At 38.1% G+C, this 26,983-nt stretch overlaps 1 protein-coding gene across 1 annotated transcript in view; it reads left to right on the top strand.

Moving 5' to 3' along the window:
- The window catches only part of RYR2 (ryanodine receptor 2), a 510,050-nt gene that overhangs the window by 412,046 nt on the left and 71,021 nt on the right, over positions 1-26,983 (top strand). Inside the window, exons 78-84 of the mRNA XM_073793696.1 lie at positions 859-910; positions 10,233-10,286; positions 11,550-11,573; positions 20,133-20,232; positions 21,504-21,583; positions 25,904-25,980; positions 26,810-26,883. Of these exons, the coding sequence (XP_073649797.1) occupies positions 859-910; positions 10,233-10,286; positions 11,550-11,573; positions 20,133-20,232; positions 21,504-21,583; positions 25,904-25,980; positions 26,810-26,883 (461 nt within the window). The remainder of the gene's footprint in view (positions 1-858; positions 911-10,232; positions 10,287-11,549; positions 11,574-20,132; positions 20,233-21,503; positions 21,584-25,903; positions 25,981-26,809; positions 26,884-26,983) is intronic.

The following is a 26,983-nucleotide window of genomic DNA, read 5'->3' as shown; positions in this document are numbered from 1 at the left end:
GGGGAGAAAGCCTACTTTGCCCCAGGCCTCCCTCATCCTCTGCAGAGAATTTAATTATCAATCCATATCCACCTGAGTCTCACAGAGTTCATCTGACCTCTATGCATGTCGTAATAATGTACATTTCTCCCTCTTAGCTAATGTGATCCATCCTTCTCTCACGATTTCTCTCTCTTTCTCTTATTATTTCCTAACTAACAAAATCATCTCATCCCTAAGCATAGAGCAGCTCCCTGTCTGGCATTGTCAGGTAATGAGGTATTTCTCATAAGTGGATTTTTCTGATGGCTATAAGTTTAAAACTGCTAAAATAACTTTGCAAAACGTCAGGTATTTTTTGATGGAAGCCTTTCTTCAGTGAATTAGTGGTTTCCATAATTTTTCAAAAGAGGATAGTAAACAGATTTTGACCTATCTTAATTTTTAAGAATCATTATGACCATCATATTTTTAAACTACGTAGTAGCATAATAATTGGGGAAGTCTTTCCAACAAATGTCAGATATCACGTCTGCTGTCAAAAGCCCTGACATCATGTAAATTTGCTTGGTTCAACTTTTGTAGTTTTAAGAGAATACTAATGTTATTACATTTGTGTGTAAATCAATAGATCATTTATTTTGTGAGACTTGAAGGTCTCTTCCGTAAGGTAGGATGGGGCCACTGTTTAGGAAGTCTAAGATCTTTGCTCTCTGATTCTACAATATTTCTGAATAATCGCTTTGCCTGAGTTTTGTGTTTGTTTCTTTTTAAAAAGACATACTTGTTGAAAGATAAAAGTTATTTTATACAGTGGTGGTGATTTTGCATGTAACTAACCTGCTACTTAAAAACTGATTTTTTTCTTGTTTTTCATAGCAAACTGGAGGAAGATTTTTTATATATGGCTTATGCAGATATTATGGCAAAGGTAAATAAATGTCTTGATTTTAATGGCAAAATATAAGAATCTGTGTGTTTCTAGATTAAAATAAAATATCGTTAAATTTTAGAACCCTACAGGGCATTAATCTCAACTTTCCACTTGTTGCCTGAATATCTCGTCTAACGTTTTTGACAGGTAATCATTGTTTCTTCCTTTAACATTTTATTTATGGAGAGCTCACTAATTTTCCAAAAATTCATTCATTCAACAAATATTCACTCAACATGAAGGTATTGGAGATAATGTGGTGAACCAGAAAGTAACACACACACCCTGCCTTCTTGGAGTTTATCATCTGATGGAGGAGACAAAATTTGAACAAATGATTACAAAAAAACTCTGACAAGTTTAATGGTAGAGAAACAATTAAGAGTAGTGGGAGGGCTACCCTGGTGGCGCAGTGGTTGAGAGTCCGCCTGCCGATGCAGGGGACAGGGGTTCGTGCCCCGGTCCGGGTAGATCCCACGTGCCACGGAGCGGCTGGGCCCGTGAGCCATGGCCGCTGAGCCTGCGCGTCCGGAGCCTGTGCTCCGCAACGGGAGAGACCACAACAGTGAGAGGCCCGCGTACTGCAAAAAATAAAAAATAAAAAAATAAGAGTAGTGGGAGTAGTTTATGTAGCGTTAGTCTGAGCTTCAAGGAAGTCCCTAACTGTTGAATGATGAATTGACCATGAAAAGATAGTAATAGCTAGTATTTACTGGGTGCTTATTTTGTTTAATCTCATAACCTGAGAATGAATGAGGGGAAGAGGAGTCAGGTTTCGCTGAGGCTTCTGACTGGGGCAGCTGCGTAGATGGCAGAACCATATTCTAAGGTGGGGATCACCAGAATCATTGCAGGCCTAGAGTGAAGAGGAAAGATGGCAAATTAAATTTTGGACATGTTAGTTAAAAATACCTGTGAGACAGCTAAGTGGAGATGTCTAACATGCAATAAGATAGTCATGTCTGACATTCCACATCTCACAGACGGCTTAAAATTACAGATTTGGGGGGATTTCCCTGGTGGCACAGTGGCTAAGAATCCGCCTGCCAATGCAGGGGACATGGGTTTGATCCCTGGTCCAGGAAGATCCCACATGCCACGGAGCATCTAAGCCCATGTGCCACAACTACTGAGCCTGTGCTCTAGCCCTGCGAGCCACAACTGCTGAGCCCACGTGCCGCAACTACTGAAGCCCGCTTGCCTAGAGCCCGAGCTCCACAGAAAGAGAAGCCACCACAATGAGAAGCCCGCGCACCACAACGAAGAGTAGCCCCTGCTCGCCGCAACTAGAGAAAGCCTGCACGCAGCAGCAAAGACCCAACGCAGCCAAAAATAAAATAAATAAAATAAATAAATTTATTTTAAAAATAAAATAAAATTACAGTTTTGGGAATTGTCAGCATTAGAAGGTAATTGAAGCCACAGTAGTAGATGATCTTTCCCAGGCAGAGAAGGAAGCATGAGAAGAACAGGTGGCTAGGACCAAGCCTCTAAAGACATGGATGCTTAAGAGATGGTTAGAAAAAAAGGAGCTTCCCTGCCCACCCCCCCAAAAAATAGGAGAGGATCTTACGTGTGAGATATATAGTAACTGTTGGAGTGTGTGGTCAACAAAATCTTACTCTGCTGAGGGATTGAACCTTATTCAAGGTAAGGATTGAAAATTCTCCAGGATTTATTACATGGACATCATGTGACCATGGTGAGGACAGTTGCAGAGGGTTGTGAGATGGCGCACTGTGGTCCAAGTGTGTATTGTGGGGAAGTAAGTAAGAGTCTCATGTGTGAGTAGATGTGGCATAGACATCTCTTTACTGAGAAGACTGAGAAGGAAGAGAAAGGTAGAGGGTGATAAATATCTATATAGAATTGTGAGGTTGAAGGGGGATTATTTTTGCCTATTTGCCTTTTTTTTAACTTTTTAAAAATAGATTTGAACATGCTTCTGTTCTGGTGGGAAGGACCCAGAAGAGTAGACAAGGGAATAATTTGTGGAGTGAGGCTTTGAGTAGGTGGGAGCAGGGCAGCAGGACAGCTTACAGAGCATAAGAGAAAAGTCGTGGCTTTCCAGCTTTCTTTTAAACCGTAACCCACGGTCAGAAATGCATTTACCAAGTCTATTTATAGAAACATAAAAACAGATACCTTGAAAGAAAATCATCATGAAATTATACTTGTACTGTGAGCAGTGCAGTCTGATATTTTCTATTCTATTTAAATAAAAGTTGTTTGAGATCATGATTCACTAAATAGATTTCACGTCCAGTTAATGGGTTGAAATCCACAGTTTAAAAAACATGAAAACAACCTAAATATCTGTTGACAGATAAATGGTTAAAGAATATGAATTCTATATATATGCAATGGAAAACTACTCGGCCATGAAAAAGAATGAAATCAGGCCATTTGTAGCAACATGGACGGACCTAGAAATTATCGTACTGAGTGAAGTAAGTCAGAAAGAGAGAAATACCATATGGTATTGCTTACATGTGGAATCTAAAATATGACACAAAGAACTTATCTAGAAAACAAACATGGACAACAGACTCGTGGTTGCCAAGGGGGTGGGAGGGGATGGATTTGGGATTAGAAGATGCAAACTATTATATGTACGTATACCTGAATCACTTTGCTGTACACCATAAACTAACACAACATTGTAAATCAGCTATACTTCATTAAAATAGATATTAAAAAAACACTAGGTTAAAAGATTAAAGAGGAAGGATATTTCCTTCTGTGGAAATTAGGACTGAGTATTGACTGGAAACTAAAATAGAATTGCCAGGCAGTGTGGAAAGCCTGATCGATGTCGTTTTTTATGAATTTGGACAGTGCCAGTCTTCTGGTTGTGTGGCTTTTCTCTAGCAGTTCCCAGAACCAAGTGCAGATTCAGAGAAGGCAGGAAGTTAGATTTGTCAAGGATAAGGATTTTTGCCAGACTGTTGTCGAAGGACAGGGGATCACAGGGGTTTTGTGTATCGCTCTGAGAGTGGCTGAGGCATTGGATCTTGGATTCTAACTAGGATAAATAAGGAAATGAGGAAAGAAGGAGCTGATAAGTAAGGAGATTGTAAAGGAGTCCGTGGACTGTTGTCCTCGCAGTTGAAGAAGCAGTGAGCGCGTGGGCTAAAAAGGGAGAAGCTCCTGTTTTGAGAGTAGGAGATTCCCGATGGTTCAGGTTCTTCCTTGTGGCTGGAGCAGAAGCAGCCTCTGCATTTGTCCTGGTTGAATCCTGAAGTTTAATCTCTTTTGATAAGTGATCAAATATTTGATGATGCTTTTTCTCAAGATTCTCCCTTCATAATTAAATAATCTTGTTCCTTTTATTGTTTAATGTGTCCCAGGAATGCTAAGCTTCCATTACTCAGTTCATTCTTCTCTCAATCATCTAGCAATATGTGCCCCCCAGAAATTACTTGAACACAGTGTGCTGGCTGTGAGTTCACTTGTGTAGTGCACACTGGGACTTGATCCTCGCTTATTCTGCCTTGGAATTCTATATATTTACAATAAATTGTAAGAATTCACTGGTTTTTTGGCAGCCAGATTGCGTTTTTGTCAAGAACTTGCATGTTCACCTAAATTCCATGTCATTTATGAATTTCTTCTGAGGTTTACCTCACATACCTGTATTTTGGCAGTTGATATACTCTTTAGTTAAGTATAAGTCATCGTTTCTCTAATTAGAGTTACACCATTATCCAAGGCCAAAAAAATTTTCTTTAATAAATTTATTTATTTTTGGCTTTGTTGGGTCTTCGTTGCCGCGCACAGGCTTCCTCTCTAGTGGTGAGCGGGGGCTACTCTTCGTTGCGGTGCATGGGCTCCTCACTGCGGTGGCTTCTCTTGTGGAGCTCGGGCTCTAGGCATGTGGGCTTCGGTAGTTGTGGCACGCGGGCTCGGTTGTTGTGGCTCGCGGGCTCTAGTGCGCAGGCTCAGTAGTTGTGGCACACGGGCTTAGCTGCTCCACGGAATGTGCGATCTTCCTGGACCAGGGATCAAACCCATGTCCCCTAAACTAGCAGGCAGATTCTTTTTTTTTTTTTTTTTTTTTTGCCTACCGTAATCGGGCCTCTCACTGTTGTGACCTCTCCCATTGCGGAACACAGGCTCCGGACGCGCAGGCTCAGCGGCCATGGCTCACGGGCCCAGCCGCTCCGTGGCATGTGGGATCTTCCCAGACCGGGCACGAACCCATGTACCCTGCATCTGCAGGCGGACTCTTAACCACTGCGCCACCAGGGAAGTCCCAAGGCCAAAATAGTTCTAAAGTTCATTTCTCTCATCCAGTGTTAAATATTTCTTTCCATTTATGTTAACCACAAACCCGTAAGTGTGCTTTCCCTATGTTTATCTAAGTTGCTAGTTTTGATGATTGATACCAAACGTTTTAGTAAGTAGTTTTTGGAGGCTGCCTTTCTTCACTTTGACAGTCTGCATCCCAGGAGTCTGAAACTTTCTCTTGGTCTTCATGGTTTCTCAGAGTTTACCAGTGGTCATTTTACATTCACATATGATTATTTTTGCCCTGAATCTTGACACTTGAACTCTGTTCAAGAGACTTATGTCTTCCTTTTCCATTTGCAGGACTTTATGAAGGCAACATTTACGTATTAGTTGGTTTTTGTTTCCAGTTTTCATTTTCCATAGGAGCCCAGAATTGGGTTAATCAGAGCTCTGGATTCATGATACACTCTCATCATTGGTCCATTACATTGTGGGCTACTTTTATTCAAAGTAGTTACTTAGTAGTTTCTAATAATATAGTAACTGCTCATAAACTCACCACTCACAAGAAAAGCTAAGACCTTGATAATAAGCCTACCTGTAATCATATGGTCCTCTCCATTAACCCATACGCTGCCTCCCCACACGAGGAAATCATCCTCCTGTAGCCCATGTTCAGGATAACCTTGCTTTCCTTTTATATAGTATACATTAGTTATATGAATTTATTAATACATATATTACATATATACATGTGTGTTACATATATAATTACATATTTTTGAGATTTTAGTTGTTTTAACTTTTAAAAGGGCAGTATGCTATATGTAATCTTTTGGTACTTACTTGTTTTACTTACTGTTGTTTTCTAAGATTCATTTCTACTCTTGTGTGTGCTGGAGATCATTTGATTTGACTATTACATTCCATTGTGCAACTACACCATAGCTTATCCATTTACTTTTTTGTTGGTAGCCTTTTGCGTTGAATCTATGTTTTTGCTGACGTGAAAAAAGGGTTTGAAATGCCTATTCTTATTCATGTCCAAAAGTCAAGGGTCATAGGGTATATGAATATTCAGCTTGAGGAGAAGATGCCAAACTGTTTTCCAAAGTCATTGCATTAAATCACATTCCTCCCTGCAATGTTTAAGAGAGATTCTGATGATCTGCATCTTCTCCAATATTTGATATTTTATGTTTTATTAATTTTTGTCAACCAGGTGGGTGTAATATAGCATTTCATTGGGGTCTTAATGTTCATTTCTCTTGGCAAGGTAACTTTCATATTTAAAAATCACTTCTCTTCGGTGGTTAAGTCTGAAGCAAACGGCTGATGTAGTTTGTAGCTGTAGTTTTGATGTAGCTGTAGTTCTGCCTTTTCTCTCTATCATTATTATTACAGTTTCTGCTGTAAATCATGTACTTTCTGTTCCTTGTTCTCCTTGCTTTGTGTTTGGCTGTATGTTAAAAAATCATTTTACATCTTTTTTTTTTTTTTTTTTTTTTTGGCGTTACACGGGCCTCTCAATGTTGTGGCCTCTCCCGTTGTGGAGCACAGGCTCCGGACGCGCAGGCTTAGCGGCCATGGCTCACGGGCCCAGCTGCTCCGCGGCATGTGGGATCTTCCTGGACCGGGGCACGAACCCGTGTCCCCTGCATCGGCAGGCGGACTCTCAACCACTGCGCCGCCAGGGAAGCCCACATCTTTGTATTTTTTGAGCCCCACTTTATTTTAACCCTTAGGTTAATTGTTTTCCTGCTTATCTTTCCAACCCCTTCCTTGCATCATATATATCTCCTCTTTTGAACATCTTAGAGAATTTGCAGTGCATCCACATTGGTTTGCTCTTGCCCCTTCCTTTTGTCCTCATTGTGGTCACTCATGCTTGATTCTCAGAATATCTCTGTACTCATCATCCCTTCTGGGCTGTCTGAAGCTGTTCTGTTCTAAGGGAATGGTTTTACCAATTTAAATAAGATAACCATGTGGAAGTATCTAGAATGATACTGTCATAAATTAAACACTCAATAATGTTTTCAGTCTTTTGAGTTTCTGGCTAAGGAAGGAAAATGTTTCCTCTTCTTTCTCTTATAACTTACTGAAAGGTACACATTAAGTTATACCTAGTGTTTCGTTCTTTGCTGGTTAAAATGATAAAATGCCAGGATCACTTTCTTATGAGATTTCTCTTTTCTATCTCACCCAAAACTTAGTTTTAAATCCATCCTGAAAGTTTCTTTTTGCTTCCTCTGTCTTCTGAGGAGTGACTGCAATCAGAAAGGCAACTGAAGAACGTATGACATACACTTGTTTTGCAGAATGAAATTTCCAGCGGATAGTGGCAAGGTGAAGGGCCCCAGTTACTGCTTCATGAATTCTCCTTGCCAGTTTTGAGTTTTGATCCAGATATCTGAATGTCTGAAGTATCGTCTGTTTCGGTCTTCTCTAATTTTTTCCTTCTAAATTCTCTATTTCATGCTTCTGCCCCTTTATGTATGGGTTTTATTCACTTTTTTCCTTCCTGGAGTACGATATCACTCTTCCTTGCCTAGAATTGATCCTTTTGATCCAGAAAGTTAAGTCCTGTGTTGCAGGACCATCTAATAGAACCTACTGTTTACTTAGCATTATCATACAAATTGCGTGGATGCAGTTTGCTATTGAAAAACATTGTGTCCTATGCCTGTAAATCCCTCTGTTTCTGGTCAGTACATTAAAAAGTGCTAGACATCCTCTATAGTTTTCTTGTGGTCCCAGCATACCCCATGGCAATCAGGACAAGTTTAAAGTGGTTTATGGGTTTATTGAATTTTGTCAGATAGGTCTCCAAATAGATTCAGGTTTAATAGGTTTTTTTAAAAATCAAAATTTTAACTTCATTAGAAGAGAATCTCACTAAATTTTCTTAGGAAAGTTTTAGAAAACAGTTTAAGGTATTTTGTTTCGAAATAATTCTTTGTAAAAAATATCTTGTCAGAGGCTTCCTAGGTGGTCCAGTGGTTAAGACTGTACTTCCACTGCAGGGGGCACGGGTTTGATCTGTGGTCACGGTACTAAGATTCCACGTGCCACGCAGCCAAAAAAAATGTGTGTGTGTGTATATGTGTGTGTGTGTGTGTGTGTGTGTGTGTGTGTGTGTCAGCTAGAGCTCTTAATTCCTTTACATAAAAGCAAACATATCATATGAATTTTATAGCTTGAAAGCATATCATTATAACTCAAAATGCCAACTTTTCTAAATGTATTCTTCAACTCAAACCTTGTTCCCAGTATTTCTGAAGGTAATGAAATTTGTATAGGAGATGATGTGTTTCAGAAAATGTGTAACTTTATATTCTTAAGAGACATTTTGTATTGGTATTCTAATTTGATTAGCTAGTTATCATGCTTGTTACTTGATAAAATTCCTATGTTTCACTCCTAATTTATAATGCATGTGAAAGAAGCATTATGTAGGTAATCTAAAAGGAGCAGCTCAGCCAGAATTCCTCTGCATTCAACATTATACATACAATATTTATGGAGGGTTACAGATTTGCCTTCCAGATATGTTTTGCTAAACTTCTCATGTGTATTTATTTTCAAAATCCTGGTTAACTGTTGACACGGGAGTCAAGGTGACATTAACATATAGTCAAAAAGTTCCTGCACTCTGAATGAATAATTAACATCTTGGATTTTGTGGTGAAACATACTATTTAGCAACTTTTCCATGTAGTGAAATTGTCACAGGTCTGTGTCCCCTTATTTTCTCCTTTGCAAACCATGTCCACATTCTCATGAAATGGAGAGGGCGATGCTCAGTACATGTTTGTTGAATGAATGAAAGAATGTAACAAACCTTTTAGCATTTATCACTGAGTCTGATAGAAGGATCACATTTTGTACCCTGTCCCATTTCTACTTCACGTATGTACTCAAAGTACTGTGAATCATTGAGTTAAAAGTATTTTTCTGATTTGTAAGTTATATTTAACCATTTCTTCCATGAGCTTCATGGATACACTGAGTGTTTACCAACCATAAAAAAAATCCTTAGAAGGGTTGCAGTAATCTAACTTAGAAGAGCGTTAGGTTCTTCCTAGCACAGGTATTGGCTGATGACCTGCTTCCTTTGGTCAACACGATACTCCTAGTACCAAACCATGATAATAATAGCAGTTGAGATTTATTAAAAGCTTATTGTTTTTCAGATGTTTGTTCCTAAGTGGCAAACAATTTCCATATATTAATTCATGTGATTCTCTCAGGAACATGGTTACTTTTTTTATTATTTCCACTTTAAATATGAGGAAGCGGAGACCAGAGAGGGAAAGGAACTTGCCCTAGACTAAACAGCTCATAAATGGCAGCATCAGGATTTGAACCAGGCACTCTGTATCCTCAGGCCATGTTCCTAACCACCAAACAGCTCTGCTTCCTTAGCAAGCAAAATTTTCAGCTGTGGAAATTAGATAAGAATACATGCACAGCTCCTTTACCATTTCTGGGAAAATAACTCAAAATAATGCAATTGCCTGTTTTATTATTTTTCTGTGAAAGAATAATCTTGGTAGCAGTTGGAATTTTACTTTCCTCCTTTGGACCAAATACAATAAAAAATGAACTTAACAACAACAAGAAAAAGATGACAAGATTCACTTTAAGTAATGGGCACTGCTTTCTTTTAATTTTAGTTCATAGTTATTAAATGTATCTGTATTAACACATTGTAATGGAAGCACAAAAAAGGAGAAAACAGTGATCCTTGTTTTTAGGGCTTGTAACCTGATTTGCACAAGGAAAATGCATGAATAAGTAGTATGTGTAGTGTGGTACAGACCTCATAAATATCTCCATGGTATATATAAAATTGGTAATTTAGTATTTTAATTTTGTATATGCACAGTATAATTTTATTTTAGGCCACAGATTCATTGATCATGTCATCTAAGCTTATTATATATAATGTACATATTTAAACAATATTGATGATAAACTAACACAAATGATTCAGTATTCTGTGCTAAATTCTTTTATATTTTCTGCCTCAACATATTCTTATCCTGTTGACCTTTTCAAAACATTTTTTTACATGTATCAGAGTTGTCATGACGAGGAAGACGATGATGGGGAAGAGGAAGTGAAGAGTTTTGAAGTAAGATGAATCTTTCTGTATTTGTTGTCTACGTTGAAACATTGTTTCATAGCTTATAACTGACATTTATGTTTCTTGCTTCATGGCTTATTGCAGCTTATTGTGTCAAGGAACTGCATGTCAGAAGCTGGATGGACAAATTTGAGTCCTAACATTTGCTGAAGTTAAGACCAAGGAACATAGACTAGTTAAAGAATCAAATAAAACCCATATGTTCAGAATGAGTGTTCCTGAGAGCCCTCAGAGATGAGGTTGCTTTAAATTGTTCTCATCTCAGTGAATGATGTGATCTGAAATTTCCGACAGACGTGGCAGAAAAATGTTTATGGAAGAGCAACATGACATCAAGTTTCTCATTAAACCCTTGGTTTGATTTTTTTTTTTTTTCTAAATCGAAGAAGTCTTAAAGATTTAGCCTCTTTTGACTTCTGCCCAATTAGGTCACTCATTCCCTGTACATATGTAGGTGGTGGCACACAGTGCAGTTTGCTTGCATGAGGCAGGATTGCATATATTCCTAGGGCTATGTTCTATTTTATGATTATTTCCTCAAACCTTCTCAGATCTTACATTTCCGTATAATTCGAAATACTGCTCAATATTCATTAGCCAAAGGGAAAGTCAATATTATTTTCCCCCTTTGCTTAGGCTGCACTTTTGCTTTTTATAAGAAAGACCAGCTGTTGCTAACTACCCTCTCCTTATTTATTGGTTCTTTTTTTTTTGGAATTTTCAAAAAGAAATTAAATGGAAGGAAATGGATTAGACTTTTTTTTTTTTTTTTTTTTTTTGCTGCTATTAATTTACATGTCTGCTTTGAGCTAGAAGTCTGGAAATATATTAGTAGCCAGCTGTTAAGTCTTTAATTAAAGTGGACCCACAAAAAAGTGGTAGGTGAGGAGTAGATATTGAGTAGTGCCCCTTTCAGGAATAATTGGATGTGAGCATCTCTGCAGCATTGCATTGAAGTCATTGTGTAAAAAAATACCAAATCAAACTAATTTGGGAATGACCCATGACTATTGCTGGCTGAGAAAAATGCCTTAAGGTTAATTTCCTGGATGACACTATAATCTTTTCTAATGTATGTGTATTTCTAGTCTCAACTCCATCTTCATTGATGAGAAACTGAGCTAAATTAGAATGAGCTGTGCGCAGCAGATAATACTATTTTTCTGACGTGCACACCATTTGTGGTCTGTCGGTTGTCTTCCGAGCAATTGTTTATTGCTATTTTGCTTCTTGTCTTCATCCTTCCTTAAGGTCACAGGATCCCAACGCAGCAAGGTAAAACTATATATATATGTGTATTTGTCTGGGTCTGAGTTTCAGTTTCTTGTGACATTTACCTTTGTTAGACCCAACATCTTGGATTCTTTTTTGTAAAAAAGAAAAAAAAAAGTCTTGCAATCTTTCTACCAAGTTTGTAGCTCCAATGCAGTTTGTCTCTTCAGTATCCCTTCCTTGATCTAGGTTTATTCTTCTTGCAATTTAAATGACTCCTAATTTGAAATTTTATCCTCTGTGTTGACTTTGAGCTGTGTACTATGCTGAGATGAAAGAGTCCACCCTTTCGGTGATTAAATTTTAGCTGGTGACTTTTCAGTGCAACGTTTCATGCCTCATCTCTCTTGAGGGTTTTTATACCAGTCTTATTACTAGAAAAGAGATATGATATATGGCATTGCTGGTGGGATTGGAAATAATCTTCTTTTCCGTTGTGCTAGTAATTGGAGAGGATATTCTATGATTTCAGTGTTAATTTAGCATTTCCTTATAGTGAAGAACTAGATGACTCTTTCTGTCTCTGAGTATTCTGAAGAGCTAAGCACCTGGAAAATTTGCTAAGAGAAAACATTTTGGTCTAGAATCACAAAAATTTTCCTTTCATATGAACCCTGTTAAGCTTACATTTTATTTTCATGAGACTATTTAGTTGGAAAATCGATCATAAACATCCCAGGAAAAAAAATACCTATAATGACTTTATTTAAAGAAAAGAGAAAGCTTTTCTGTTTTTAAGTGTAAAGTGTTCTTTTTTGCCTTCTACTTTAAAAAGTGAAATATTTTCTGTTGTCATAAAAAATCTACTTAGAAGGAACAAATTATAATGTTTTTACCTCACTATTATATTTGGAGGACTATATTGTTCTCATATCATTTTAAAATTTGAGTTCATGCAGATGTGATCAGGTTTAGCTCTAACCAGATGGATATAATTTAATGGCATATAATAGGCATAACAGTTAATTATAGATTATGGGTTTAAATCAGTAGTTATAATGGGCGTGATCCTAATTTGCTGGATTTTTATAGTTTTATCACTAATGATCTCAGATAGAATTCCTGTGACTTGTTGAGGGTTGAAAGCATAAAGGGACTTCCTAACATCCACCAAGATTTGATTTCACGGATAGCACTGAAATTCATTCCCAAGAATATTGATTTAGACGGAGACATTAGAAAGGTTCCCTATTCAGAAAAGAAGTCTGGGAGTAACTAGTAGTGGAATCTTAGCCTGTACAGTGTAGGATTCAGGTCATACTGAGAACAAGAAATCGGGAGACGTACGGCGCCCCGCCTGGGAGAATGGGCTACATGCCTTGGATTTAGGATGGTGGGAGAGAAGTTCACCTAATGGTGAAACCTGGTAATTAATCCCCCCAAAAAGGAGGTAGAGACCGGCTGGTGTGACTGTCCCAGAAAGAGACAGGATTTTAGAGTTGCCAGTGGTGCCACACACTCGTACGCATAACACAATAGAAGAGATTTGGGACTTTTCACTTCTTAGCCAGTGTTTGACTGACTCGCCGTGTGATTTCTATACTATAACTCATCACTTATGCCTAATCTGTGGAATAGTCCATTTGCAAAATACACACTCTGTGAGTAAACAATATGAACTCTGCCCAAGCCGAAGAATGAGGCTGTGTTTTTAGAGCTGACAGAGAACCAATCACCTGCAGAGAGGGTTTTGTCTGAGGTTGGCCCTGTGATGACAGCAACACCGCTGAAAAATTGGACTAGACAACTGGATTATTGCTTTCTCTTTATAAATTTAGTAATGGACCAGACTTTTTACATTGAGATGTCTGGTTGTTTAACGTTATTTAGTATAGTCTAAATAGTGGAATTTTTCATCTAAGTTATAATGAATTTGAAAGGTCGCTTGGCAGTTTCAATAATTCTTAAAACAAATTATGTTAAATAAAGTTTGGAATAACATAGTGCGCTGATTGAATTTTATCCCTATAACTGGCTGATTATTAATATTTGCTGTACTTTCCACTTAAATTATCTATAAGAATATTGAGAAGAAGAAAGAAGTAGATATAAAAAGGTAGCATTATAAAGAAAATTTCCATGAGGAGTAACATAAATAAAGCTCAAAAAACATGGAAAACAGGGAGTGGAGGCTAAAATGCCTAGTCTTTACCAGCTCTTCTTCCATCACGTGTATGTTTTACTGACATGATCGTGTTAAAACTTGCCTGATTTAAGTTGATAATTTAATTCCCAGCTTCATCTATTTATATGTATATTTACCTACAACTACTTATTTGTAAATTTAATTGCATATTTAGTTAGTAATTATATATAACTCTTTTTAGACTTGAGACTACTTCAATATTAAAACTATGAAAACGGACAGTTAAATATTATAAAGAGGCCAATATTAATTGAAAGGGAAGAAACATTTTAGCAATTACCCAAAATGTTAATTACTACAGTGGATTACTTTATTCGGCTTTGAGCTTTTCATAAGCCAAAACAAATAATAACAGAGTAATATTTCAAGTTGAATGACTTTTCTGAGCACGATCTCACGTAGAACAAGAAAGAGCTTTGGTACCACAGTAGACCACATTTTAAAATGATGATTTTGCAAGACATACAGCAACATTCTTCTGATGGTTGCTTCTCCTACTGCCATTCTTCCAAATCTGAGGGTGCAACATTCAATGATAATATTCCACACAAAAGCTTTCATTGAATTAAGTACTTTAATATAGATTTACTACTTATGGAAAAACCTAAATTAATGACGGTGAAGCTTAAGTAAATCTAGAGGAATGGACCGTTAACTCGCCTTCTAGACCATCTTTCTCAACTATTAAGCAAGTTGCATCATCCTTTGGCAAATGCCCAGTTTCTACTTCACAGATGAATTCTCTGGTGAGTCCCTGAGGTGCTATCATTCTGTCCTACTGATTAAAGAGAACTTCTTGTGTCTTAAATGCCAAATATGCCTGTGAAAGAGTTGATACTTTGTCATAAAAATTTAGGAGACTAACCTATGACATCATACCCACTAAGTACTCAGGCCAATACCCAGCTCATATTCCAAAGTATGTACCATGAGGTGTGAAAGAATTCATTTAGGTCTAAAATGTCTTAAAAGACTGATGTTACATAGCTCTACACACTGATAAAAGCACTTTTGTCTGGCCCCTCCAATGATCTAAATTTTTTTTTTTTTTTTGCGGTACGCGGGCCTCTCACTGCTGTGGCCTCTCCCGTTGCGGAGCACAGGCTCCGGACGCCCAGGCTCAGCGGCCGTGGCTCACGGGCCCAGCCGCTCCGCGGCCTGTGGGATCTTCCCGGACCGGGGCACGAACCCGTGTCCCCTGCATCGGCAGGCGGACTCTCAACCACTGCACCACCAGGGAAGCCCCCAATGATCTAAATTTGAATATATTCAATTTTTTGTAATTCTACAAGAATGAATTGACTATAAGATGTTCCCTCTCCGATAGCTACATAATTTGATCTTTGAATGGGCTTATTTACTTGTGTTCATAGGAACACACCAATTTAGATTAGCAGGGCTTCCTGAATCTTACCAAAGAGAACGATTAAATATGAAAAAATTGAAGATAAAGCTACGGATATAAAACATTGAAACAATTATCTCTTTTATCAAGAAAATTTACACTTCTTTAGTTTCTACTGTGGAAGCTCTATGGTGTCAAAATATGGACCCTAGAGTGTTGAGTTGCTTGTCATACTGTTGAATCATAGAGGGGAGAGGGGGAAGGAATTTTCATGGCCAGTGTTCTCCAATACTCATGCTTATTGCTGCAATCTGCCAACTGCATTTTTATATACTGAAATTGTTGATCTGCAGTAATACCCTCCTGTCTTAGCCCACGTTCCCTAGAAAACAGAGCAAAGAGGTTATTTGCTAACACTCTACTGGGGTTGGAGGTGTTAAAATCTCAGGGGAGTAAGAGTGAGGGAGAACGAGAACTGATACAGGGAAGCAGAGAGAATGCAGTAATGCATTCTTGAGCTGACCAGCTAACCACAACTAACCAGCCATACAGCTAGTTGCTAGATTGTGTTGGATGCCCCTGGAGAGGCTATATGCATCCTGGAACAGCACCTCCTGGGGAGCAACGAGGAACACTTTATCTGCTGGTTTCCTCCCACCTCCTATCTCTTATTGGTTACAGGGTGTTAATTTCTTCATACTTCCTGCTGATATTAACCAGCTCTTCCAGGTGACCCCTGGGGAAGCCAGAGCCAGCTTGGGTCCAGCCTGCCTAGTGTCCAGGCACTGCAGTCTCTCCATTTGCATCAGCATGTGGTTTCCTTAGACAGTGGTAGTGGTGATAAGAGCCAGCTTTCGTAAGCACAGTAATGGTGCAAAAGCCATTTCTGGGGCCACTGTACTTAAGAAGCAAGGCAAGTTGCTAAGACTTGGAGAGAAGGGGGTTCAGTGTGGGCTGGAGTACTGGTCCTGATACGAGGAAAATTCCCCAAAGCACAGACCTCTGTATTGTGTATGGTAATTTATGCATATGAATGTGTAGACCTAAATAGCATGTGAGTATGTAGACAACACATATTTAAACATATAATGGTGCACAGTAATTTGACTGCATGTGCTATTGTTTGTAAAAATAATCCCAGCGGAGATTGACATATACACACTGCTATATTTAAAATAGATAACCAACAAGGACATACTGTATACACAGGGAGCTCTGCTCAATAATCTGTAATAACCTAAATGGGAAAAGAATTTGTAAAAGAATAGATACATGTATGTGTATAACTGAATCTCTTAGCTGTACACCTAAAACCAACACAACATTGTTAATCAACTATACTCCAACATAAAATAAAAATTAAAAAAAATAATCCCAGTTGAAGCTTATGCTTGGCCACATTATTTACAGAAAATGGGATCCAGCAGAGTCAGTAAGAGCACAGACACTCAAATAGACCAGCTGTGTTTGCATCCCAGCTCCACCATATGGCTGTATGATCTTAAGCCTCAATTCTCCTATCTATAAAATGGGACTAATTAAGGTCTCTATTGCATAGGATTGTGATGAGGATTAAATTAGTTAATGTATATAATCCACTCAGAACATTGCCTGTCACATAACAAACTCTGTAAGTATTTGCTATTATCATTACATTTAATCAATTTCACTTCCTTACTGAAATCAAGTCAGAGAAGCCCAATGAGAGGAAATCTTTTATCATAATGAGCACAGAACCTCCCAAGGCAGGACACCTGAGTTCTCATCTGGGTGCTAACCAGGTGACCTTCAGCAGGTCACATTTAATTACCCTGTACCTCAGCCTTTTCATCTTTGAACTGAAAGCTTTGAACTGGATGTTCTCAGGGGGTAATATCCACCTTTCAACCTGTCTGATTTGCTGTTTTTGAGTAAGTTCATTTTTCAGGGCAATTTCATAACTCTTCTAAGTGCATAAGTACCGATCAGAAGCTTGCAAATGTTCGTTACTTCTGATCTTTTGTGAAGGGGTGAAAAAGAAAATAAACTCCATGCTTTTTTAGTATAGGAATGTCACAATGAAAATGATTTGTAGAAAATAATGTCTAGCTTCTGCCCATGTATCTCTACCTTTTCCTCATTTGGTATTTAAAATATCACACAATCATACATAATACAGTTAGATGAAGAAAAAAAAGTGTTGAGGGATGAAAAGCATTTAGGGATACAAAGTAGAGCCTTCCAAGAATGTGATTAATCCAGAAACCCGTGCCACAGAGTCTTGCTAATTTGCTGCAGGTTGCCAGTACTAGTGATTCCGAGGTTTCTAGGAGTCTACATAAAATCGTATACATGTAAAAGTTTCCTATATCAATAGAATACTGAGACAGTCTTCTTGTTTGGGAGAAACAACAATTCCTGAAGCATTTTTCCCTTTGTAACCTTGGAATAATTTAAAGACTAAACTACAGGTTGAAGGTATAGTGTTATATTTAAGAACCTTCAGCAATTCAAGCGGAATTTGGAGTGCGGCAGGGCGAGGAACACTGCTTTTAAAAAGGTCCTTTAAAAAGTACTTTCAAGGTGCTATTTCCCTGAGTAAGATACTTTTAAAAAGATCTATCTCCAATTTGCTTAGAAAAGCTAATCTGCAGTATATTTGAAATGAAAGAATTTTTTTCTTTCCACATAATCCATCATTTTATTGCCTGAAAACTTTCTAGTTTCACTTTTAAAGTTTTACTTTTTTATGTCGTGATAAAATTTCCAAGGAAAGATTAAATTATATACCCAGAAGCAGTTTTCAAAGGGGACAAGAAAGTACAAAAAGAAATAACATTAAAGATGTTCTGAAGAGAGGGCTTCCAACAAAGAAATTCAAAAGAGTGGTCAACCTGATCCCTCTTTATGAAATACGATTTTCCTGCCTCTAGATCAGAGTGTGTTTTTTTGCTCACTATTTTTTCTTCAAATGTTTCATATCATCTCCCCCAAAATATTATTATTGAAATTTAGATGTTACATAAGGAAAATTAGCGTGATCTTTGCTCAGGGAGTTTACTTTGTAAAGAAGGCAATTTGATATCCTGTGTTTCTTGGTCCTCCTGAGGTCTGTCCATCATGAGTGATTTCAGTTACTGAAGAGGATACTGGGACCTTGGAATCTATTGTGCAGGTTGTTCTGCCAGATCTTTGAGCTGGTCTCCCTACTTTTGGAGCACAAATGGCGAAGGGTTTCTGTATTTGTTTTTCCTCAAGAATATATGGCATGCTGCCATCTTCCATCTTCTTTGGATTTCCTGATGACTATCTTTCTATGTTGTATTGCGTCAATAGAAGAATCATTCTTTCTAACTCCTTTGCCTCTTTAGTTGATGAAAATAATAGCACAGTTCCTTAAGACAATAATTTCTTATTAGTTTTACTGGACAGCTCTTTCACGAAGGGAGTTGGTTAAGCTAGGATGTAAAAGTTCCAGAAATAGCTCTGGCAACGGGAGGAAAGTCAAAGATTGTTGGGTCTAAAAGGAAGAATCAAATGTTGCTCCCTAATTTTAAACAGCACCTGAAGAGCAGACGAAAGGGTCTTCTTTCAGTTTTCCTGAAACTCTGTTGTAATGACAATATAGTTTTGTGTGTCTGTGTGGTTTTGTTTTCGTTCTGTTTTTGACTTCACAGGAAGAGGTTTAAACATGAAGGCAAACCTTTTAGATGTTAGCATGGCTACGTATAAAGCAAAGCTGCCTTTTTTTTTTTTTTCTTTTTTCTGCTTCCATTTAGGCCTATCACATAATTTAAGAAAAAATAAAAATTTAACCACAGGAGCTCTAACTATAGTGTGAAAAAAAACCCTGATCAATTTTGTTTTCGCAGCACGATATTATCAAAGATTTAAGAGACAAATTTGCCAGCCTCGGCGAGAACTCTCTGGTAACAGCATAAATGTCTGTGTTGGTTGCTTTTGATTTAAAGGTTTCTTTTTTCATTTGTTTGAGCCCATTTCTTTTACCCCCTCCTTTTAGTTTATGTTCTTTTTCATATTCTGTAACTAGCAAGCCTTCATTTTTTAAACCTCTTCCATCTTCCAGTGTCTATTTTCCGTACTTTGGATGGAAAGTTTATGGCAGCAAAGCTGTCACTCTGGCTACCTCTGCTGCAGCTCTTCCTGCTCTTAGGTCATATATGTTTTGGCCGTTGTGTTTATGGACATGATACTAATTGACTGTTTCATGTCCCATTGACTAAGCTTCTCTACCACGCCATTTGATGGACGCGCTGTCATAGTGCTCTATGCAACTTTCATTCTGCAACTTATACTGCTTGGTTCCGTCTCAATTCTCCAGCGAACTGGATAGCTCAAGTGAATGATCCTACCAGTCTTGAACTTGCTGTGCCTTTATATTTTATTTTGATTTCCTTCTGTATGTGTTCAGTGGTAGTTTAAGTGGAAAAGAACAAACTCTAGCCATTGCTCTAGCAGTACCGTGCAGTATCGTTTATTACCACCAGAGAATACAAAATATAAAGGCACATTGCTTCTTTTATTCTTTGGGAGGGGACTGGGGAGACCTGTTATCGTCTGTCCACTACTCAGTTGAAGCCTACCTTTTTATCCATATCAGCTTTCAATTTTGCTTAAACTCCAACACGTCCTCAGTTAATGTTTTTCTGTCATTCAGTGATGACTTACAACTCGAGCCATTTGCTGAGCAGTATCAAGTTATGACCATGACTTGGGAGATGATTAAACACGTGACAAACTGATGCACGAATGTATCATTCAGAAAGTGCAAGTTTCAGTGATGAAGTGTACAGTACTTCAAAAGTATGATACAGGCTTTGGACTAATCCAGTCATGACAATTGAGAAAATTCATCCTGATAAATCAGTACCAAAAGTCTATCACAAGAAATATAAAGGGAAAAACCAAGAGTTGACTATGTTAACATCTGTTGGATAGCATTGTTGGTGTTGAAATGGTCCATAATGTTGTCATAGAGCCCATACATGAGGAGATGACTGAAAATGTGGTTTATAGAAAGCTGCTCTGCTTAGTGATAGCTGCAACATAAATGGTTGGGATTTGTGTTCAGGAAAAAGAAATGGAAAAGCAAAAGCTTCTGTACCAACAAGCCAGGCTCCACGACCGCGGTGCAGCTGAGATGGTGCTGCAGACCATCAGTGCCAGCAAAGGTGAGGCTCCTGGCTCTACCTCGGAAGGGCCGATTCTGTAGATTTCCCCTTTACTCCTAGGAGCGCCCTTATGTAAAGTCTACCGATTTATTTAGTCCCTGAATTTCTTGTTCATGACTAGGTCAGGTGACTTGACAAATGCCACCTCTCTTACAAAGTTCAATGTTGATTTTTCTTTTTTAATCAGAATCTTACTAAAAGATTTTTTATTTCTGTTCGTTAAGTTTTGGAAATTATATTGGGACACAACTCTACCAAACTGATTATGTGAATCAGAGGTGGGCAAATGTTTTCTGATAGAGGCCAGATAGTAAACATGTTCGGCTTTGTGAGCCATTGGGGCCTCTGTGGCATCTCTTCAACTCCGCCAGAGTGGCATGAAAGTAGCTAGAGACAACACGTGAATAAATGGTGTGGCCATGTTCCAATAAAACTTTATTTACGAAAACAGGTGCCAAGCTGGACTCGGCCCTCGGGGCCCTTGATATAAATGTTTAGATTTTTTAAGTGAGTCATTTTTAGTAATTCAAGTACTGTTGCATTTTTCAGTAGCCAGCCAGTGCAAGCTGATTTTTCTTACATTGGTAATACCTTCTTTGTGAAAACTAGTTACTGTAATTTTAATGGAATGAAAAAGTAATGGTGGTTATTAAGCACCCCTCTCCAAATATAGGGATTATTTCATTTCTAAGATAAGTGGAGGCGACTAATGTAAAAATAAAACATAATATGCTAAATTATAGACAACTGGTTGGATTTGAAATTTTGTTATTATTATTCAAATAACTTAAAATTGTGACTAGTCACCCTAATAAAGCAAGGCTATAAACGTATTAAGATAAAAGTGATGAAATGGAGATTTTAAAAGTTGTTCAACCATACTGTTCTTGAGGGAGGAGGGAGAATATTTTAAGTAGCTCATATTCATTTCAGTATTATTTTAATACACATGATTTGTTTTGAATTTTAATAATTTTAGGTGTCAGTATTTCAAAAGCAATTGTTTCTTCCTGTTCGTTTTCTCTGTGTTCTCATATAGTTTCAATCATAGACATATTACACAGAACTTAGTAAAAACATTGATGGCAAAATATGCGTTATGACTCTTAATTTTTTTGTTGTTGTTGTTATATGAGTCAGTCTGTCCCTCTCCACCATGACATAGGTTTGTAGGAGGTGAATAATGACTTCAAAAATGCACATTTTGAGATAGAATTGGTTAATGTAGCAGGTGAAGTGATAGAAGGATCACAATAGTTTGTATTTTTAAGGTGAAACTGGACCCATGGTGGCTGCTACTTTGAAACTCGGAATTGCTATCTTAAATGGCGGGAACTCTACAGTACAGCAGGTATGTCATTGAGCCTTTCACATAATGTGCTTTTTGAAGAGATGGACCGTATAGTCATCCTGTTGAACTATTTTAGTCATCCTAAAAGAACGATTAGTTGTACGTTAGTTGTACCTTTTTGTTTTTTCTATGTAAAGTATGCCTTTATTTTATGGTCATCTTGTCCCAGTATCCAAATATCTCCCAGGTAGCACAATAAACACCCCTTCTAGGTAGCACAACAAATAATAACGCTGTTTAGAAGTCTGAAGTCATGTCATACGGTGTCATCATTTGCAATGCTGCATTTCATGTGAATAAGTTGGCGTAAAGCAGCTGGTTTGTTTTAATAGTGAAAAATAAATACCCTTACCTAGGGAGCCTAGTTTGGTAACATGTTTTATAGTGATATATCTCCTAAAAATTGACTCTTAAGATTTTGTTGTATATTTGGTACAAAGCTGGCTTCTAGGTTAATGTGTAAACAGAATGCATTGTTAAGAATTTTTCTAGTTGTAATTCTTTCTATTCTCCTAAGATATGAGAAAATCACTTCCCAACCAAGTTCTGTAATGATGTTCTGTTTAAAAGTTAGACATTATCTGGACGGGGATTTTGCTAACTTCAACCAGTTATGACAAAGGATGCAATCTCCATATCCAACTGAAGGCCAAGGTCTGTTGAGCTTGTTAGAATAAGAGTATTTGAGAGACTTTCTGCAGATCACAGATGCTGGAGAGGGTGTGGAGAAAAGGGAACCCTCCTATACTGTTGGTGGGAATGTAAGTTGGCATAACCACTATGGAGAACAGAATGGAGGTTCCTCAGAAAACTAAAAATAGAACTACCATAGGACCCAGCAATCCCACTCCTGGGAATATACCCAGACAAAACTATAATTCAAAAAGATACATGCATCCCTGTGTTCATAGCACCACTATTCACAATAGCCAAGACATGGAAGCAGCCTAAATGTCCGTCAACAGATGAATGGATAACGAAGATGTGGCACATATATAAAATGGAATATTACTCAGCCATAAAAAAGAATGAAATAATGCCATTTGCAGCAACATGGATGGACTTAGAGATTATCATACTGAGTGAAGTAAGTCAGAAAGAGAAAGACAAATACCATATGGTATCACTTATATTTGGAATCTAAAATAGGACACAAATGAACCTATCTATGAAACAGAAACAGACTCATAGACATGGAGAATAGACTTGTGGTTGCCAAGGGGGAAGGGGTGGGTGGGGAAGGGAAGGACTGGGAGTTTGGGGTTAGCAGATGCAAACTATTATCTGTAGATGGATGAGCAACAAGGTCCTACTGTACAGCACAGGGAACTATATTCAGTATCCTGTGATAATGGAAAAGAATATGAAAAAAGAATACACACACACACATACACACACACACACACACACACACACACACACATACACATATACTGAGTCCCTTTGCTGTATAGCAGAAATTAACACAACATTGTAAAGCAACTATACTTCACTAAAGAAAAAAAGAGTATTTGAGTGACTTAAAAAAGGACTGTCACAGGTGTGTACTGCATACCTCTGGGGATAACATTCACACGGCCAACAGTGTGGCTCTGAGCTCAGAAAAAATCCTTATGCTCATTGGAGAACAACAAACCACAACATAATATAAGCATCAGATTGTGTTATTCTAAAACTATAATGTCTCTTATTTTTGTATCTTGGCTTCTGTATGAGAAAGCACGGTTGAACAGGGAACTAGTAACTGTTTATTTCTTGGGTAAGTTTTAGTCAAGCAGGTAAAGGGCTACCCTCATTGAAGGAAAGGAAGGCAAATGAGAACTTCAGAATGTTTGACTTCAAGTTGCTGTGAACCTCAGAATCACTACAGTGGCACAAAGCTAGGAATAGGCTCCTAGAAACCTTTGAGTCTAAGAAAAGAAAAGCAGAGAAAATTTGAAGGTTTCTTTTGGGTTAGTAAAGGTTGTTGCGGAGCACAGGCTCTGGACGCGCAGCCTCAGCGGCCATGGCTCACGGGCCCAGCCACTCCGCGGCACGTGGGATCTTCCCGGACCGGGGCACGAACCCGTGTCCCCTGCATCGGCAGGCGGACTCTCAACCACTGCGCCACCAGGGAAGCCCCATCAAACTGTATATTTTTTTCTGTAAATATAATCACTACATGTTAGTACTGGAAGAGAACGTAGACATAACCTAAGCGAGGGTTGTTAGCTTTTTATTGCCTCTGACAGTTCGTTGAAATCTCTGGCCTCCTCTCGGTGTGATGTTTATAAGTGCACAAATTAAAATTACGTAGATTGAAAAGGAAGCCAAGTATATTGAAATGTGTTTATCAAAATATTATAAAATAGGTTTTCGATAAAGTAATATGTTTCTTTATGAACTCATTAAATAAAAGATCTAGTACTTGGTCTAATAATTTTTGAGAAGAAAAGACGTGTCTAAATATTTTTAAATATCTACAACAGCTGTAATGTGATATGAAAATACCTGAAATCTTTATTGGTGACAAAATCGTAGCTACTACTAACCCTCTTAGTGTTTGTTGCTTAGATTACTGGTTGAAAGGAATGCTAAATTTCAGTTAGAAGTTAGTAAAAATAAAGGTGAATTTTCTCCCATCCAATTTACAGATTTTCTCTTTTGATTTCCATAGTAAATGACTACATGACTTTTTTTAAAAAAGGAAAAATAAAGAAAACCAACCTAATCTCGCCACAATACTTATAAATAAATAATTTCCCTTGACTTATGTATTGCTTCAAAAGACCTTAATTGTATAGTGTATATATTCAGAAATCCACGGAGACAAAAGGAACCTTGAGAGACCATGTAATAAACGTACTCATCGTCTGTACAGATCTTTTCTTTTTTCTTTAAACCTTCAGATATATATTCCACCACTCCCCTTTGACCCTGTAACCCACATTCATTTTGTTTTAAAAGGCCAATGATTAATAAGCGCTTCATGTTTTATTAGCCCAATAAGTTATCACACACCCACCCCAAAATGGCTGTGCGTTTTTGTGTGTCTGTGTGTATCTGCATATATGTGTGTATATATATATATACACACACAATATATATACACTGTGTATGTGTATACAGCCTTCACATATTTCGTTTTATATTACCTTTAACTCTCTGATTTCTGGAAAAAGAGTACTACCAATATTTTGACTGCTTAGCTGAGCCCTATCTAGATAGCTCTGATAATAGGAATTAATCCCTTCTGTTTAAGATTCAGAGAAGAGCAGTATCTTTATTTTCTTAAAACCTTTGGTGTGCCTCTGTCATCTTATCATCTTGTACGTACTTTTTTTTTTAATTGGGGTATCGTTGCTTTACAATGTCGTGTTAGTTTCTGCTGTACCGTGAAATGAATCAACCATATGTATACATAGATCCCCTCCCTCTTGGACCTCCCCAGCCCCCATCCCACCCCCTAGGTCACACCGAGCTGAGCTCCCGGTGCTATACAGCAGGTTTCCACCAGCTGTCCATTTCACACATGGCAGTGCTGGTAGGTCAATCCCAATCTCCCGGTTCTCCCTCCTGCCCCGCCCTGCCTCGTGTCCACATGTCCATTCTCTACGTCTTCCTCTCTATTCCTGCCCTGCACATAGTACTTCTTATCTGAAACCTCCAGCACACTGTATCTACATTCAGAGTGGCTGCTTCATCATGGCATGTAACAACGTACTAACAAGCAGAGCCGTGCATTCCTTGAGCATTTTTTACATTTGTGTTTAACCAAAATGTTGACCACAGAATCTGGACATCATCCTGAGAAAAGAGGAGAAAAATTAATAGTCACATGATTCCCACCAGTCCTTGGGTTTAGAGACCATGGTAATGGAAACTGAATTTCTGTCTGTAACATTAGCATATGGTAATCAGAGCTCTCGGATTGGAATGCTGTTTAAGGAAGTCACTTTTGTAATGAAACCTGTGAATAGCAGACAGGTGGGCCTTCTTCCGGGTAAACTTGAGCTAAGTATCTGAATCTCCAGATACTTACAGAGTGACATGAAGAGAATTAAGAGTATGATTTCCTCCTGATATTCCTGCTGCCTGTGGTGTTTTATAAAGCAGCTCCCTTGTTCCAAGCCATGTGTATGTCCTGCTGCACTTAGAAATGTGCAAGTCTCTTGCCGTGACGTGCTTATCACTGTTTTGTGGTCAAGGTGACGTCCGTCATGTTTGTATGCACTGGATATTTTTTATCTTTATTTCAGAATCAAAGGATGTTTTTATGTCTTATTTAACAAAAAACGAGCTTTGTGTTCAGTGACGCTGTGGTTTCTCTATCTGCTGTAGAAAATGCTGGACTATCTCAAGGAGAAAAAGGATGTGGGCTTCTTTCAGAGCCTTGCTGGCCTGATGCAGTCATGCAGGTAAGCACATGCTTCATGCAGGTAAGCACATGCTTTTCTCGCTTTGGTTCCACTCAGTGGTTGTACCTTTTAAAGTACGTGTTACTTTGTAAGTACATTACTGACAGCACATACACAGAAGAATTTTTAATGATTAAACACACTTTTAAGTGGGACAAAAGTGTGGAAGTGTCTTATGTTCTATCTTGCTGTTAGGTGTTAGTAATGTTTTAATTACTAATTGTTCCACATTAATAATGTCTTAAAATAGTCTACCCTGTGCTTAAATAGGAACCTTGGAGAATCAATGTGTATTCTGCTTACTTGGGAATGAGTAGTGTATGATTTTTAAAAGACAAAAAACAAAATTCTTTTTCATTTTATCTGGGAGCCGTTAGACCAGTTCTCATCTGCCCTAAATGAATGAGCCTTAACCATGATCGTCATGACCATGTTCATCATTTTCTGTTTTTTACAGTCTTTGAAATCGTTCAGACAGCATTTGACTGAGGAACCTGCCACATACTTAATGTTATTATTCCAACTGGAAAAACATGATCATTCTAATTATATTTCAGTATGTCTGCTAACTTTGTAATGTTCTCCCAAAGTTGAAACCCATCAATGCCATATGCTTGACTTTCACATGGATCATTTCAGTGTGGACCCTGGAGAGAAACTAGTCTGGTACTAGGAAAATATGGTTGGTAGGCATTGAGTCAGTGTATGTTTTCAGTATCTGATAACATTTGGTTCACGTTTCACGATACACAGTTTTTAGACATTTGCTCTCCTGAAGAAAGAAAACGTTCTGTTAGGCCTCTAAATGTTTTCTTCCCTGTTATTGCAGTGTCCTTGACCTAAACGCATTTGAGCGACAAAACAAAGCTGAAGGACTTGGGATGGTGACCGAGGAAGGATCAGGTATTGATCGCTTAAATTAAAAGCATCACGTGTCCCCACTTCTTCCCTGAAATTACAGAGAGATACAAGGTTATCTTTAAATAGACACAATGCTTATGTG

This window comes from Tursiops truncatus, chromosome 16 (genome assembly GCF_011762595.2).
Source record: "Tursiops truncatus isolate mTurTru1 chromosome 16, mTurTru1.mat.Y, whole genome shotgun sequence".
Taxonomy (NCBI): Eukaryota; Metazoa; Chordata; class Mammalia; order Artiodactyla; family Delphinidae; genus Tursiops; species Tursiops truncatus.
The sequence above is the reverse complement of the archived record's forward strand: the minus strand, read 5'-3'. Positions and strand labels throughout refer to the sequence as shown.